Raw genomic sequence first — 16,150 nt, forward strand, 5'->3', positions numbered from 1 at the left:
TCCCATCTTGACGGCGTGAGGAACATTTTAGTTTTAAAGCAAATGTTCTGCAATTCTACACATTTTTCCATGGGGCATAAAGAAAATTCTGCAGTTTTAAAACACATTTCATGCGATTTTACTCATTGTGACATGTGGAAGAGAGAGAACTTGCAATTCTACACATTTGCCATGGGGTTGAGAGAAACATGTTCAGTTTTAAAGCAAAGATCCTGCAATTCTACATATTTTGCCATGACTTATGCCATGTTCATATGATACTGTATGTGTGAGAGGAACTAACAAAATCAATGGGGGCCCCCTAGAGGTCAGGGCCCCTGGGCACGTGCCTTGCGTGCCCGGTCAGTTATTCGGCCATGATTAATACAAGGTTTAGATAGCTGGCTAGTCTAACTTACCTAGCTATCTATAAAATGATAGCTGGTATGGGCTAATTGAGTGACTGTCAGTAACCGACATAACAGGCGGGAAACTGCTGATGCACCACCCAATTTAGAATTGCACGTTGTGTATTCTACTATCCTAACTAACAGTACGTTTAGACCCCGACTGACTTTCCAAAGTTGCTTACGCCGACTGACTTCCTAAAGTTGCTTATGCCGGAAAACGTCCCTGATGAGGATGATGATACAATCAGTTCACAAACAGCGAGAGAGAGAAACAGAGGGCGAGAAGGAGGGGAGGGGACGAGTAAAAACAAGAGGAAGAGGAAAGAGGAGGAAGAGGGAAAGGGAAAGTGACGGAGCATAAAGCGGCGCAAAGAGGAAAAAGGACAAATTTGAGAAGAGAGAAGAGAAGAAAGAGATTGACATGACTTGAATGAGTTAGATCTGCCAGTAATTGTCAAAGTATTAAAGGGAGGAAGGAAGGCTAAGAGCATGAGAAAGGGTGATACTGTATGCACAGATGGGGAAGGGGTGCAGACACAGCGAAAGGATTAGAGAAGACAGATGTCCAGTCAAGAAAGAATGAAGCCTGCAATATATAATCAGCTGTGGAAATGGGAAGAGAGGATGACAAGTAAGAGTGAGGAGACTGTGTAGAAGAGAATGGAGCAGAAATTAGAGAGAGAAGAGCAAGTGGAGAGCGAGTTAAAGGGAACAGAGCGCAAGAGAGAGAGAGAGAGAGACTCAGTGAGCATAGCCTTGCTATTGAGAGAGGCCGCCGTAGGCAGAGCCGGCTCTCAAGAGAAGGCAGGCTATGTGCACACTGCCCATAAAATAAGGTGGAAACTGAGCTGCACTTCCTAACCTCCTGCCAAAGGTATGACCATATTAGAGACACATACAGTGCATTCAGAAAGAATTCAGCCCTATTGACTTTGTCGTAATGTTGCATCCTTCTTCTAAAGTCGATTTAGAAAATAGTCTAATCATCAATCTACACCCAATATCCCATAAGGACAAAGGAAAAACTGTTTTTTTAGAAACATTTGCAAAGTTATTAAAAGTAAAAGCTAAAATATTACGTTTACATAAGTATTCAGACCCTTTACTCAGTACTTTGCTGAAGTGCCTCGAGTCTCCTTGGGTAAGATGCTACAAGCTTGGCACACCTGTATTTGGGGAGTTTATCCCATTCCTCTCTGCAGATCCTCTCAAGTTCTGTCAGGTTGGATGGGGAGCGTCGCTGCACAGCTATTTTCTGGTCTCTCCAGAGATGTTTGATCGGGTTCAAGTCAGGGCTCTGGCTGGGCCACTCAAGGACATTCAGAGACTTGTCCCGAAGCCACTCCTGCATTGTGTTGGCTGTGTGCTTAGTGTTGTTGTCCTGTTGGAAGGTCAACCTTCGCCCCAGTCTGAGGTCCTGAGCGCTCTGCAGCAGGCTTTCATCAAGGATATCTCTGCCGCTGAAAAACATCCCGACAGCATGATGCTGCCACCACCATGCTTCACTGTAGGGATGGTGCCAGGTTTCCTCCAAACGTGACTCTTGGCATTCAGGCCAAAGAGTTCAATCTTGGTTTCATCAGACCAGAGAATCTTGTTTTTCATGGTCTGAGATTCTTTAGGGGCCTTTTGGCAAACTCCAAGTGTGCTGTCATGTGCCTTTTACTGAGGAGTGGCTTCCGTCTGGCAACTCTACCATAAAGGCCTAATTGGTGGAGTGCTGCAGATATGGTTGTCCTTCTGGAAGATTCTCCCATCTCCACAGAGGAACTCTGGAGCTCCTTCAGAGTGACCATCAGGTTCTTGGTCACCTCCCTGACCAAGGGCCTTCTCCCCCGATTGTTCAGTTTGGCCGGGCGGCCAGGTCTAGGAAGAGTCTTAGTGGTTCCAAGCTTCTTCCATTTAAGATTGATGGAGGCCACTGTGTTCTTGGGGACCTTCAATGCTGCAGAAATGTTTTGGTGTCCTTCCCCAGATCTGAGCCTCGACACAATCCTGTCTCGGAGGACAATTCCTTCGACCTCATGGCTTGGTTTTTTCTCTGACATGCACTGTCAACTGTGGGACCTTACATAGACAGGTGTGTGCCTTTCCAAATCATGTCCAATCCATTGAATTTACCACAGGGGGACTCCAATCAAGTTGTAGAAACATCTCAAGCATGATCAATGGAAACAGGATGCACCTGAGCTCAATTTCGAGTCTCATAGCAAAGGGTCTGAATACTAATATAAATAAGGTATTTCTGTTTTTTATTTGTAATACATTTCCTAACTTTTCTAATAACCGATTTTCACTTTGTCATTATGGGGTATTGTGTGTAGATTGAGGCTACTTGTGCCTTTTTTTTTTTTTTTATGTATGGAGTTCTGTCCTTGAGCTGTTCTTGTCTATTAATGTTCTGTATTATGTCATGTTTCATGTGGACCTCAGGAAGAGTAGCTGTTGCAACAGCTAATGGGGATCCTAATTTATGTTTATTTCCCTGTTTGCACATTGTTATAACACATACAGAGAGTGAGAGAGTGAGTGATAGAGAGAGAGAGCGAGAGCGCCGCTGGTGATTCCAGATTGTGATGGTGACAATGTTGAATGTTCCATCTCTTTTTAGGTCAGGCAAAGAGAGGGGCTGACTGCACTGTACAGGAAAGAGCTGTTTAGTTCCATAAAAAAATGCTGCCTTTTGTACAACACAATCGTTCAAAGTGTTTGAGTAATGTGTTGGAAATACAAGAAAAAACAAGAAAAAAACAAGAGCAATATCCAGGCACATTCTCTCTAGTGGTATTTGAAAGTTGGATTATTGATAAAAAGCAGGCTCTTGGGGACTGTTTCATCCTCTTGGTCAGTAGCGGGGGCAGATTTAGGAGTCTTGTGTCAGGGCTGTGGCCGTGATTTCAAGCTCCCAGTGGAGCGAAACGCCTTTGATACGCCTGGCCAGGAGCCTCCAGGAGCGAGAAATCCAATGAAGGGGAGCAGAGAGTGGGATGGAGTGAGTTAAAAGACAGAAAAGAAGAGTGGAAGCCATAGAGGATCAGTGTCTTTTAGAGATGCACTTAGTTTATCTTGTTTTATTGTTCCTAGATAACGCTGTGAATTTTAACCTTTATTTAACTAGGCAAGTCTTTTTTGGGCACGTGTTGTTCACTCTTTTCCCCAATATTACCATCTGTCTTCCCCTCTGCCACCTCTGCTTCTACATGTCACCTTGCTATCACCCTCTTTCACACCCTCCTATCCCTCTCTCTTCCCTCTCTCTCTCTCCTCCTCTCCAGGCATTTGTGTAATTAAGTCTATGCCATTGTTGCTGGTACACCAGCTTTGACATCCAAATTAAAAATGGATTTCTTCGACTGATTCCCAAACTAGCAGAATTCTCCTCCCTCTCTCTCCCCACCTCCCTATTCCCGCTCTATCTCTCTGCAGCTCCATGTGAGCCTCACCTTGGTTGGATGATAGGATCTCCCGAACTCTCTTCTCTCTCCCGCCCTCATTTGACACATTTAACTCAGGCACCTCAGCGGGCAGCCTACCCAATTCACATCTTCTCCACAATGGGAAATTAGTTAGGTGTGTGTAATGATTGTGTGTGTGTGTGTGTGTGCACGCATGGGTGTGTGCCTCTAAGCTTGCGTGGTGAGTATTTGGGTTTGTGTGAGTTGGCTTGTGAGTAACAGAGAAACACTCATTTGCAGGAGTTGGTGTTTACAAGTCTGTTTTGTTTGCTGCTCTTGCTCTCTTTTCTCCTCCTGACCTGAGAAGTGAAAACAGTAGATGAAGTAGCTGTTGAATACTGTTGAAGTATTGCACCTGTATGTCAATTACAAATAGTGTCAACAAAACAATTATTCCTTTTAAAAACGACGCTGCTCTGAAACAGGTCTGTTTTCCTGAAGAAATTAACATTCACACCTGCAACAACCCCCCAACAAACAAACCCACAAGAGAATTATATACAATTATGGCCCAACAACAACCTCCATTTGCTCTCTCTCTTTCTCTCTCACACACACACACACACACACACACACACACACACACACACACACACACACACACACACACACACACACACACACACACACACACACACACACACACACACACACACACACACACACACACACACACACACACACACACATCTGAGGTCCTCAGCCCCTGGGAGCATCAGTGAAAGTGATTATGTCTGGGCCAGGCTGGCTGCTTGCTGGACTGCAGCGCTGCTTAGGCTGTCCGAGTTTCTCAATGACAAAACAAATCAATCCAGTCACCCTGAAGGAGACGAATGGCCCAGCGCTAGTGCTGGCCGTGAGAACAGTGAAAAGCATAAGCCGATACACGCCGATACACATCGGTTCAGAAAGACATTTTGACGGGGTCGCGCCTCCAAAGTTATTCCTCCAGAAAAAAAATTCCCTGTGCCTTTTGGCAAAAGTTGTTAAATAACATCAGAATAGTGACAGAACTGCTAATCTTATTACAGGAACTTGGCAATAATGTTTAGACGAATACAGAAGGCTGTCTTACCTTTAAACTCTCTAAAGTTCTTCTAAAGTTTGATTACCGCTCATGTACTTACCGTCCTGTAATGTCGTCAACATACAGCGCATTCGGAAAGTATTCTGACTCCTAGAGTTTTTCCACATTTTGTTACGTTACAGCCTTATTCTAAAATGTATTACATTTTTAAAAAAGCCACATCCATCTACACACAATACCCCATAATGACAAAGCAAAAACATGTTTTACAAAAAATAAATAAATCAATGAAATACCTTATTTACTTAAGTTTTCAGACCCTTTGCTATGAGACTCGAAATTGAGCTCAGGTGCATGCTGTTTCCATTGATCATCCTTGAGATGTTTCTACAACTTGATTGTAGTCCAGCTGTGGTAAATTCATTTGATTTGTTAAGGCACACACCTGTCTATTTAAGGTCCCACAGTTGAAAGTGCATGTCAGAGCCAAACACCAAGCCATGAGGTCGAAGGACTTCCCTCTGGCATCTCAGATATCACAATACCAGCAATTAACCCATTCCTTTTGTGAGGGACTGCAGCATCTTGTCCTCCTCCTCACCCACGTTCCCCTCTCCCACTTTCTCATCCTCCCCCACCTCCCTCACTCTCTATCTAACACCATGAGTTGAGTCCACTCACTGTGGCTGGTTTGTCGACTGCCAAAGAAGAGTTAGCACGGCTTATTAGCGCCGCTAATCCGTCTCTAATGACGAGACTGTGAGGTCCACAGAGCAGAAGCTGTTGCCGCACCTCAGGAGTTTAGCTACCAGAGTTCAGACCTGTGTTCAAGTAGTATTTGTTGTTTATCAAATACTTTGGCTGGGTTTGCTTTAGCTATGTCTGGTGCAATGCAATCAATAGAATAATCCCGGAAGTGCAAACCCTGCCTACCGCTCCGGGCAGGCTCTTTGAAACGCTCAATGAGTTAGCCAAGCCTGCAGTCACGATGGAAAATAGGAAAATATGGCAGCTTTACAAGTGGAGCTATGGAGGAAAGGGGAAGCAGAGAAGTTTGCAGCTTTTGCAGAGCCGCTTGTATTAAATGTTGAAATGAGAGAGGTGAGTTGAGGCATTCCCCAGTTCTCATGTTTAAAACCATTTCAGTAAACCGTGAGATTTCAGCTGGTCCATTTTTGTTGCGGGCTTTGCAGTACCTCTGCACTGCCTTGAGAGGAAAAATGAAATGGGAGCCTGTGCCGGGAATGGCAATCTTTCTAACACTACCCTATAATAACTACTTCCAGGGCACAGTGTTTGGGCTGGTGTGTGCGTCTGCGTCCCTGCATATCTGCACACTTCTGTTTGTGAGTGTGTGTGCTCACCGGGCCAAGAACCAACTTTGCTTCTGTGTTCTCACCTTCCGTCTAAAAGTGGTGTTCTCACACACTTTGGTGGTTTCACAGTGTGCCACCTTTCCAGAGCGGCTAACACCACTCCTCCGATGACAGCCATCATGGTGGTGTATGGACCTGTCAGAAAAAGCTGCAGGAAAAGACAGCTTAATAAACTATCCAGAGATTTTAGCACCGAATATATATATATATATATTATGAATGCGCACACGAGAATGCAGACATTTATTATTTTGCTTTAAGTCTGACAGGAACATTTGTATTAGTCTGTAGGAGTCTACTACATTATTCCCTTCTTTATTCCCTTCATCATGCGCCTTGATATCACCCGGAGTGTCGTTGTGAATAATTGAGTTTACTAAACTGTGAATCCCACATTCACACAAACAAACGCTGCACTTCTTTTAAAGTCTATGGTTAGTCATTTGAAAATGATAGTCACTCTGTAGCATAATTGGATATTGAGACGCTAAATTCAATGTGAAGGGAGTTTTGAATAGCAAGGAAGTGTAAACTGAACACATTGTGTCGGTATTCAAAGAGCAGTTTGTCGTATATTCATTTTATTCACATTCAAAGTGCCTGACGCATTTGTCTGTGTCCAAACCTATCAATATACAAAGTAGGCAGCTAGCCTTTGCACGCAGCATTCCTCTTTCCCAAATTCATGTGGTGTCTATGATTGCTAACACAGCCTATAGAATGTGAACATTAACCTAAACATTGGCTTATACATTAGCTCATTAGCTTATACCCCGATGAAGACAGCTTGTCTGTCGAAACGTTGGACATAAATATTTTTGCACCTGAGCTCCTAGAGTGTGCACCTCTCCTTTATTTTTTAAGTGTCTATGATTGCTTACATAGCCGACAGAATGTGAACATTAACCTAAACATTAGCTGACCATACTAAAATCAAAATGTCTCTATCGCCTTCCCTCTCTCCCTATAGGTGGTGTACAAGAATAACGACTTCAAGCTGGAACTCTCCCGGCTAGCCATCGAGCGGGACCCTAAGATCAGCCTGAACGGAGATCTTGTCTTCCGCTGCGAGGACGTGGCCGCCCTGGACCCCGTCACCTTTGAGTCCCCCGAGTCCTTCATCGCCCTGCCCAAGTGGAACACCAAGAAAACAGGCTCCATCTCCTTTGACTTCCGCACCACAGAACCCAGCGGTCTGCTGCTGTTCAGCCACGGGCGCCCCCAGGGTCCTAAAGAGCAGAAGCCGGGTCGAGACATGAAGTCAGACTACTTTGCTATGGAGCTGCTGGACGGGTTCCTCTACCTGCTCATGGACATGGGGTCGGGGAGTATCAAGCTGAAGACCAGTAATAAGAAGGTGAACGACGGGGAGTGGTGCCATGTGGACTTCCAGAGGGAAGGGAGGAAAGGTGAACATATGAACATGAAGCAGTGTAACAGGCTGGTGCCACCTTAATTGGGGGGGACGGGCTCCCCTATAATGGCTGGCTGGAATGGAATGGTATCAAACACATGGAAACCATGTTTGACGTATTTGATACCATTCCATTGATTTTGTTCCAGCCATTATAGGGGAGCCCGTCCTCCCCAATTAAGGTGGCACCGGCCCTCTGTGCTTCTGAAGTACTTTATTTTGTGGAGTACACGTGTACAGGCTTTGAATATTCATTTTCCTCCATCTACCTGTTCTAATGATGATCTTCCTGTCCTTCAGCCCTGCCTAAAAGCCTTCTCCTACACACCTTTCCACACACACCCCCCCCCCCCCCCCCTCCCGCTTCTCTCTGTCCTGTCATACCCATTTCTTCTCATTCCGTGCCCAGAGGGGTCTGCATGATGCATGCATGCTTTCACGTAGGCACTTATGGTTTTGTGTGTGTGTGTGTGTGTGTGTGTGTGTGTGTGTGTGCGTTTGGATGCACACATGCGTGTGTCGCGCTACTATAGGGAGTCTCTCTGAGCACACTCCTGCCCCTCCTGTAATTGCGTTTTAATAGACAATTAAGAGTGAGTCGTAAATCATAGCCGGGCGCCACGAGAAGAACCCGGGTCTCATCCACTCTCGTCTATGCTGCATTTTGCTGGGTTGTTTCCCCTCCACTCAACCGATTATAGCCACAACACAAACACACAGGACCATACAAAAGCACTCTCATTCACCATCCACTCAACCACGGTCACACACACACACACACACACACACACACACACACACACACACACACACACACACACACACACACACACACACACACACACACACACACACACACACACACACACACACACACACACACACACACACACACACACAATCCCATGCGCTCAATCACACTTGCCCGCAAACACAAGAGTACCAACATGTAAACACACATTATCTTGCCTAATGCTTCAATTACATTCACACATACCACAGGTGCCCGGACGGGCTCATAGTACTGTTTGGAACGGAATTAATGGAAAAGACATGGTTTCCATGTGTTTGATACCATTCCATTCACTCCATTCCAGCCATTATTATGAGCCATCCTCCCCTCAGCAGCCTCCTGTGACGCACACATACAGTAGGGTGGGGGAGGAACTGATTACATGTAGTCAGTTGCATGGAATCTGATTACCAAAACAAACTGTAATCGGTTGCGTTACCAGCAAAAATATTTTAATCGGATTACCGATACATTTTGGAAAAACTTTATGATTACTTCTTGGATTACTTTTAATTTCAGAAAGGATGTTTGCGGGAAAAATACAGTACGGCACCTTTCTGTTTTCTCGGTGACATTCAATTGAGAACTGTACACACGTGACATGATGTGTATATAATCCTCCTCTCTCCGCCTCCTCTCCCAGGGTCCATCTCGGTGAACAGCCGCAGTATCCCCTTCAACTCCAACGAGGGCAGTGAGATCCTGGACCTGGACAGCGACATGTTCCTGGGGGGTCTCCCCGAGACCCGCTCTGACCTGGTGCTGCCCCCCGAGGTCTGGACCGCCTTGCTCAACTACGGCTACGTGGGCTGCGTCCGCGACCTCTTCATCGATGGCAAGAGCCGCGACGTGCGCCGCCTGGCCGAGATCCAGAGCTCCCCGGGCGTTAGCAGCTTCTGCACCCGCGAGCTTCAGAAGAGGTGTAGCAGCACCCCCTGTGGGAACGGAGGCCTGTGTAAAGAGGGATGGAACCGCTACATCTGCGACTGCACCGGCACCGGCTACCTGGGCAGCAACTGTGAAATCGGTGAGGAGAAACAGGGAGACTGGAGAAGTGTGGGGAGTGGGGAACATGTGGTGGTAAAACAGGATGGGGACATTTGGTAGCAAGCTGTGGAGATTAAGTTAGGTTTGGTTTCATGCTTACAAGTGTTATTATAGCCAGCGAGTTAAACCTAATCATAATAGACTTAGATAGTACGAGTACATTGACTTTATCCTGTGCTACTCTGAAGCCTCAACCAGCTGCAGTGTGGTAAAAGGACATTTGAAGGAGCAATGCACTCGAGGATGGGTGCCTTTTGGGAAGCTAGCCGACTGAACTGCTGGGAGGTTGGGTGAGGCTTGGGGAGCTCGGTTGAGCGACGATGCTTACTGTCACCATCTGGGCTTGTCACACACATCCAGGTGGTGCAAGGCTGCTCTCTCTCTGTCTGTCTGTTTGGGGGTGGCACAACCTGCTAGCGGCAGGTTGGCATCTTACATTCAAACAATGAATCCTGATCTAGGATAACTTTTAAAACATGAAATTATTTGGCTTGCTCTAAAAGGATTTGGCTAAAAGCAAATCTACCCGCATGTCTGATCCATTCTAATTCGCTTTAGGCTGTTTGTTGTGTAATAGCACCAAAGGATCCTTCGAGGTGAAATTAATGCACAGTTTAGGGATGTTGTGTTGTTGGCCTATCAAAGGTAATGACACAATAGAACATTTGGATTGAAATCAAGGCAGTAGAGGAAGTGAATGATTTACGTGTAATGGACAGTTCAGGAAGTGAATGATTTACGTGTAATGGACAGTTCAGGAAGTGAATGATTTACGTGTAATGGACAGTTTAGGAAGTGAAGGATCTACATGTAATGGACAGTTTAGGAAGTGAAGGGTCTACGTGTGATGGAAAGTTTAGGAAGTGAAGGATCTACATGTAATGGGACAGTTTAGGAAGTGAAGGATCTACGTGTAATGGACAGTTTAGGAAGTGAAGGATCTACATGTAATGGACAGTTTAGGATGTGAAGGATCTACGTGTCATGGACAGTTTAGGAAGTGAAGGATCTACATGTAATGGACAGTTTAGGAAGTGAAGGATCTACGTGTCATGGACAGTTTATAGGAAGTGAAGGATCTACATGTAATGGACAGTTTAGGAAGTGAAGGATCTACGTGTAATGGGACAGTTTAGGAAGTGAAGGATCTACGTGTCATGGACAGTTTAGGAAGTGAAGGATCTACGTGTCATGGACAGTTTAGGAAGTGAAGGATCTACGTGTAATGGACAGTTTAGGAAGTGAAGGATCTACGTGTCATGGACAGTTTAGGAAGTGAAGGATCTACGTGTAATGGACAGTTTAGGAAGTGAAGGATCTACGTGTAATGGACAGTTTAGGAAGTGAAGGATCTACGTGTAATGGACAGTTTAGGAAGTGAAGGATCTACGTGTAATGGACAGTTTAGGAAGTGAAGGATCTACGTGTAATGGACAGTTTAGGAAGTGAAGGATCTACGTGTAATGGACAGTTTAGGAAGTGAAGGATCTACGTGTCATGGACAGTTTAGGAAGTGAAGGATCTACATGTAATGGACAGTTTAGGAAGTGAATGATCTACGTGTCATGGACAGTTTAGGAAGTGAAGGATCTACGTGTAATGGACAGTTTAGGAAGTGAAGGATCTACGTGTAATGGACAGTTTAGGAAGTGAAGGATCTACGTGTCATGGACAGTTTAGGAAGTGAAGGATCTACGTGTAATGGACAGTTTAGGAAGTGAAGGATCTACGTGTCATGGACAGTTTAGGAAGTGAAGGATCTACATGTAATGGACAGTTTAGGAAGTGAAGGATCTACGTGTAATGGACAGTTTAGGAAGTGAAGGATCTACGTGTAATGGACAGTTTAGGAAGTGAAGGATCTACGTGTCATGGACAGTTTAGGAAGTGAAGGATCTACGTGTAATGGACAGTTTAGGAAGTGAAGGATCTACGTGTCATGGACAGTTTAGGAAGTGAAGGATCTACATGTAATGGACAGTTTAGGAAGTGAAGGATCTACGTGTAATGGACAGTTTAGGAAGTGAAGGATCTACGTGTAATGGACAGTTTAGGAAGTGAAGGATCTACGTGTAATGGACAGTTTAGGAAGTGAAGGATCTACATGTAATGGACAGTTTGGGAAGTGAAGGATCTACGTGTAATGGACAGTTTAGGAAGTGAAGGATCTACGTGTAATGGACAGTTTAGGAAGTGAAGGATCTACGTGTAATGGACAGTGTAGGAAGTGAAGGATCTACGTGTAATGGACAGTTTAGGAAGTGAAGGATCTACGTGTAATGGGACAATTTAGGAAGTGAAGGATCTACGTGTAATGGACAGTTTAGGAAGTGAAGGATCTACGTGTAATGGACAGTTTAGGAAGTGAAGGATCTACGTGTAATGGACAGTTTAGGAAGTGAAGGATCTACGTGTAATGGACAGTGTAGGAAGTGAAGGATCTACGTGTGATGGACAGTTTAGGAAGTGAAGGATCTACGTGTAATGGACAGTTTAGGAAGTGAAGGATCTACGTGTAATGGGACAGTTTAGGAAGTGAAGGATCTACGTGTAATGGACAGTTTAGGAAGTGAAGGATCTACGTGTAATGGACAGTTTAGGAAGTGAAGGACAGTTTACTGTAGTGTTTCTGTTTCTTAAATGGGGCCATCTGTGTTTTTGTAGCGCTTCCCTGCCATCTAGTGTGGCAATGTAATACTGCAAGGCAGTGAAAGAGAGTTATGCTTGGCTGTCACACGTCTGGCATTTTACGTGACACATTTTAGTCATTCTTATCCAGAGCAATGGGCCGGCTGTGTTTTTCGTGCTGCTTCCTTGCCATCTAGTGTGGCTATCAAATACTGCAAGGGCGTGAAAGAGCGTTATGCTTGGCTGTCACAATGTCCACAGTGTCCTAACTCAATATTTGTGTATGAGTAGTGTGGGACTTTGTCTTCAATAATCCAGTGAGATTGGAAACTAGCCTTCTAAACCTTTTCCATTTAACAGCAAGTAGTTGTTTTCCAAAAAGCAATATGCTATCTGTTAAAGTGGATTTCAGTGGCCTAACCAGTAGCAGCATACATTATTTGGTTGGTGCTCCCAACCATATGCATCTAAAATAGTAGGCAAGTACCCAGCCATGGTGAATCAGCTGAGCCCATGGCAACATGTGTTGACCCACATACACAGCCCTCCTTAGGCAACTCTTCAGTAGTGATCTAGTCAGCAGCAGGGGGTGCATGCATTGTTTCTCTGAACGGGTCTAGGATGACGTTAACGCATCTACAATGTCTCTTCTACTGTTTGTGTTAGAGCTGGTGTCTCTCATTTCTCTTCAAAGAAAAGACGCATTGCTAAACTTGGATGTCCTTGCCCGCGCTGGGTGTCAGTGTCTGTTGGTTCATCTAATACTGTATGTCGGATCTCTGTTCTCCTGTTAAATGTATGTGTGTGCGTCTGTCTGTATCTGAATGTGTGTCTGCTTCTGCATCCCCCCCCCCCCCCCCCCCCATACCTCCACCCTCTTACAGAGGCGACGGTGCTGAGCTACGACGGCAGCATGTACCTGAAGATCATCATCCCGGGCACCATGCACACCGAGGCAGAGGACGTGGCGCTACGGTTCATGTCCCAACGGGCATTCGGTCTCCTCGTGGCCACCACCTCCAAAGAGTCCGCCGACACCCTGCGGCTAGAGCTGGACGGTGGCAGGGTCAAGCTGACTGTCAACCTAGGTAACCCATGGCAACCCCACCATGACCTCGGCAACCCCATTCTCGTACCCTTTCCGTCAAGCTCCATCTCCACCCCCTAAACATGAGCCTTTGTCTGTTACCGCAAGCCCCTCTCCGGTCTCTGCCTCCCTGGGTAGATCCACTCCTGTACCCCCTCTGCTTACCCGTGGTTCTGTTTCTCCCGTGGTCCCTGCGGAGAGACCACTAGCCTGAAGATAAAGGGGTTTGGTTGTTCACAGTCTTCCAGTAGGGCGTGCTATAGAGAATGGTAAAGCCAGAGCCGTTATGGTCCATAGACTACTCTAACATCGTTCTAGATGAGTAGAACAAATATAGAGACTGGAAGGCAGTGATACAGAAACATATTGCCCTACAGCACTAAGGCTTTGTCTATAGTTTGGACTCCTGGCAGACTGTTGTGACCTATGGCACTGATAACGATGACTGCCACTTTACGCTCCACCTCTTGAAGGGAGAGAGTTCACAGTAGGAGTGGGGGAGAAACAAGGCCCAGGTGCACCCTGGGATACAGGAGTGTGGGCCACCGACTTAGAGACATGAGGATGGTTCCTCCAATAATGCCACACCGTATCCATTCTATTAATCTTGTTTTCTCTCTCTCTCTCTCTCTCTCTCTCTCTCTCTCTCTCTCTCTCTCTCTCTCTCTCTCTCTCTCTCTCTCTCTCTCTCTCTCTCTCTCTCTCTCTCTCTCTCTCTCTCTCTCTCTCTCTCTCTCTCTCTCTCGCTCGCTCTCTCATCTCTCACTTGGCCAAGGCTCAGACGATGGAACTTTTCATCCCTTCAATGGCCTGTATGTCTGCGGCCCTCGGATCAAACAGTCAGAGAGACCGGCTCACAGCCCAGTGTTGTCCCACAGCGACACACACACACACACACACATTCTGTGATGTAGCTGACTCTGCCTTTGCCATGCTGCTCAGCCCTGCGCCAGAGGACCTACACACAGACCCAAGTCCACCTTGGCCCAGAACAATCAGCCCCCGCTAAACACATCGTTTATCTTAGCTAATGAGGCTAAATGCTAATCCATAGCGCTAATGTGTCCAAATGAGCCAGATAATAGTTTACCGAACATCCTTCCCTAGTTCCTCCTCTTAATTTCTGCCTAGATCACTCCCTAACTTCGCCAAATCAGACCATACCCAGAGGTGTCATATCCACATCAACATTTATATTCATTGCTAGTTTAGAGGAAATCAATTTTGGCTCAGTTGTAAGTGGAATTCGTTTTTAGAACCAGAGGAGGACTGCTTACCATATTCCCTAAGATAATTAAAGATGAGTTAATTGATCAATATGAAACAGTGTACAGGGATACTGCATGATCAGATGATCAATATACAATTAGTTGGTTTAATTGATCATTCTGCAGTCTGTGACGTAGGCACACACGTGTAAATAGTAATACATGTTTTCCTTTCGTTCAAACTCAATCACAATCACATTGACCGCACTCAGACAAGCTGTGGACACTCTTATTTTTCGTTAGGTGATTTTGTCATTGAGGAATGAAAAATGACCTTTTAATTTCAGTATCAGCCACAGAATCCCAATAACAGTGAGCCTGGTCCATGGCTGTTTGAGTCCACTATTCTGTAGCGGTTGACAGCTCGAGACCACGCCTCAGCCACAGCCACATGCACACGCAGCCTGTCGCCACCAGGGGGCAGAAGAGAATACAAACTCGATAATGAGGTGCCACCATTTTACCATGTGCTCTCAGAAGACATGCATTTCAGAGAAAGCTGTTGTAGAATGAAGCTAGAGTTAGTGCTTGTATAGCATATTCTAGAATATTATAGCATATCCTGATATAGGTGTGTGCACTTGGCTTATTGTGGCTGGAGTGTGCAGATCACTCTTTCCTAATATTGCTGCTGTTGGTTTCCATACCCGAGGGGCTACAAAAGGCAAGCTGTTTCTAACCCACGATCACATTGTTTGCACTCGGTTAACCACTTTCTGATAAAAGCCACCGTAGGGAATAGGAATAGCGAAACACACTTAACAATCACCCGATCTCGCTTGGACTAACACGCCAGTGACTGAAATGGTGAATTGACTCGATCTGTCTCTCTCCATATCTACTAACCCAATGCGTTCCGATCAAAGACGACTTTTCTGTATGCATTGTTTCCACGTTCAGTCGCGCCCACGATGTCACACACGTAGAATTGATGACCGTGATGTACTTGTGCCACGCGTAACCTTTGTCTGTCTAGCACAAGATATCAAGAATCGGATTACTCTATAACGTACACTTATCATCCGCAGCTTATTGAATGGGCTTGGTTCCCTTGCCGTCAAGTGTCGCCAAGTAGACCTACAGTCCCAGAGCTTCATTGTACCAATGATTGGGTGAATATCTTGCCTTCTGTAGCGCATTGGGACTGGGTGGGTTTTGAATGGTGGCTGCAGGGACGGAGGGAGGGGTGGGAGGATGATGGGGGGTGGGGGGTGATGACGGAGGTGTGGAAAAGGAAAAGGGTGATCCTGACTCGTAGCTCTGTCCCCGGATGGTGGCCCCTAGCGAAATGCCTGGTTGTCTGCAGAATGTACCTTGAAGGATGTAAAATGTTATTATCTCTCTCTCTCTCTCTCTCTTCTTCTCCTTTCTCTCCTCTCTCTTTATTTGATTTGACCTCACCATCTCGCTCTCTCTCCCGCCAGATTGTATCAGGATAGACTGTAACCTCAGTAAGTGGTTTATATGCATTTTTAAGACTATATCACTGTTCTACTGATTGTGACACTGTCCTCTGTGTAATGTGTCCCTCATAAATGCTGCCGTTCTCCTTACGTCATACAAAAGATCACTCTATTACTATGTCTCTCTCTTAGCTATCTCTCTTTGATCATTTTGGGTTTTTAATCAATTCTCTGTCTTATCATTCTGTCCTGTTTATTCCGCC

General features: G+C 45.6%; 1 protein-coding gene across 7 annotated transcripts in view; it reads left to right on the forward strand.

Moving 5' to 3' along the window:
* The window catches only part of LOC139561250 (neurexin-2-like), a 1,055,901-nt gene that overhangs the window by 489,086 nt on the left and 550,665 nt on the right, over nucleotides 1-16,150 (forward strand). For 5 of the 7 annotated variants that reach the window (XM_071378226.1, XM_071378233.1, XM_071378230.1 and 2 more), the window contains 4 exons: nucleotides 7,218-7,656; nucleotides 9,098-9,481; nucleotides 13,014-13,217; nucleotides 15,909-15,935. In XM_071378226.1, the coding sequence (XP_071234327.1) occupies nucleotides 7,218-7,656; nucleotides 9,098-9,481; nucleotides 13,014-13,217; nucleotides 15,909-15,935 (1,054 nt within the window). The remainder of the gene's footprint in view (nucleotides 1-7,217; nucleotides 7,657-9,097; nucleotides 9,482-13,013; nucleotides 13,218-15,908; nucleotides 15,936-16,150) is intronic. The other 2 variants (XM_071378228.1, XM_071378231.1) reach the window with 1 other exon arrangement.

The sequence above is a fragment of the Salvelinus alpinus genome, chromosome 31 (genome assembly GCF_045679555.1).
Source record: "Salvelinus alpinus chromosome 31, SLU_Salpinus.1, whole genome shotgun sequence".
NCBI classification, from domain to species: domain Eukaryota; kingdom Metazoa; phylum Chordata; class Actinopteri; order Salmoniformes; family Salmonidae; genus Salvelinus; species Salvelinus alpinus.